We start from the raw sequence: 520 nt of genomic DNA, 5'->3' as shown, positions 1-520 counted from the left end.
GGCCTCCTCAGGGGTGAGGGTGACCCCCTGTGCCTGGGCCTCCTCAGGGGTGAGGGTGATCACCTGTGCCTGGGCCTCCTCAGGGGTGAGGGTGATCCCCAGTGCCTGGGCCTCCTCAGGGGTGAGAGTGAGCCCCTGTGCCTGGGCCCACTGAGGGGGAAGGGTGACCCCCAGTGCCTGGGCCCACTGAGGGGGAAGGGTGACCCCCAGTGCCTGTGCCTGCTGAGGGGGGAGGGTGACCCCCTGTGCCTGGGCCTGCTGAGGGGGGAGGGTGACCCCCTGTGCCTGGGCCTCCTCAGGGGTGAGGGTGACCCCCAGTGTCTGGGCCTGCTGAGGGGTGAGGGTGACCCCCAGTATCTGGGCCTGCTGAGGGGTGAGGGTGACCCCCTGTGCCTGGGCCTGCTGAGGGGTGAGGGTGACCCCCAGTGCCTGGGCCTGCTGAGGGGTGAGGGTGATCCCCAGTGCCTGGGCCTCCTCAGGGGTGAGGGTGACCCCCAGTGCCTGGGCCTGCTGAGGGGTG

General features: G+C 71.0%; 1 protein-coding gene across 1 annotated transcript in view; it reads right to left on the bottom strand.

Annotated features, from left to right (window-relative positions):
• The window catches only part of FAM186A (family with sequence similarity 186 member A), a 93,814-nt gene that overhangs the window by 17,513 nt on the left and 75,781 nt on the right, over positions 1-520 (bottom strand). The window contains exon 4 of the mRNA XM_007937945.1: positions 25-520. Within this exon, the coding sequence (XP_007936136.1) occupies positions 25-520 (496 nt within the window). The remainder of the gene's footprint in view (positions 1-24) is intronic.

The sequence above is a fragment of the Orycteropus afer genome, unplaced genomic scaffold (assembly GCF_000298275.1).
Source record: "Orycteropus afer afer isolate SDZICR_OR568_19922 unplaced genomic scaffold, OryAfe1.0 scaffold00045, whole genome shotgun sequence".
NCBI lineage: Eukaryota > Metazoa > Chordata > Mammalia > Tubulidentata > Orycteropodidae > Orycteropus > Orycteropus afer.
This window is presented reverse-complemented; position numbering and strand designations above follow the sequence as displayed.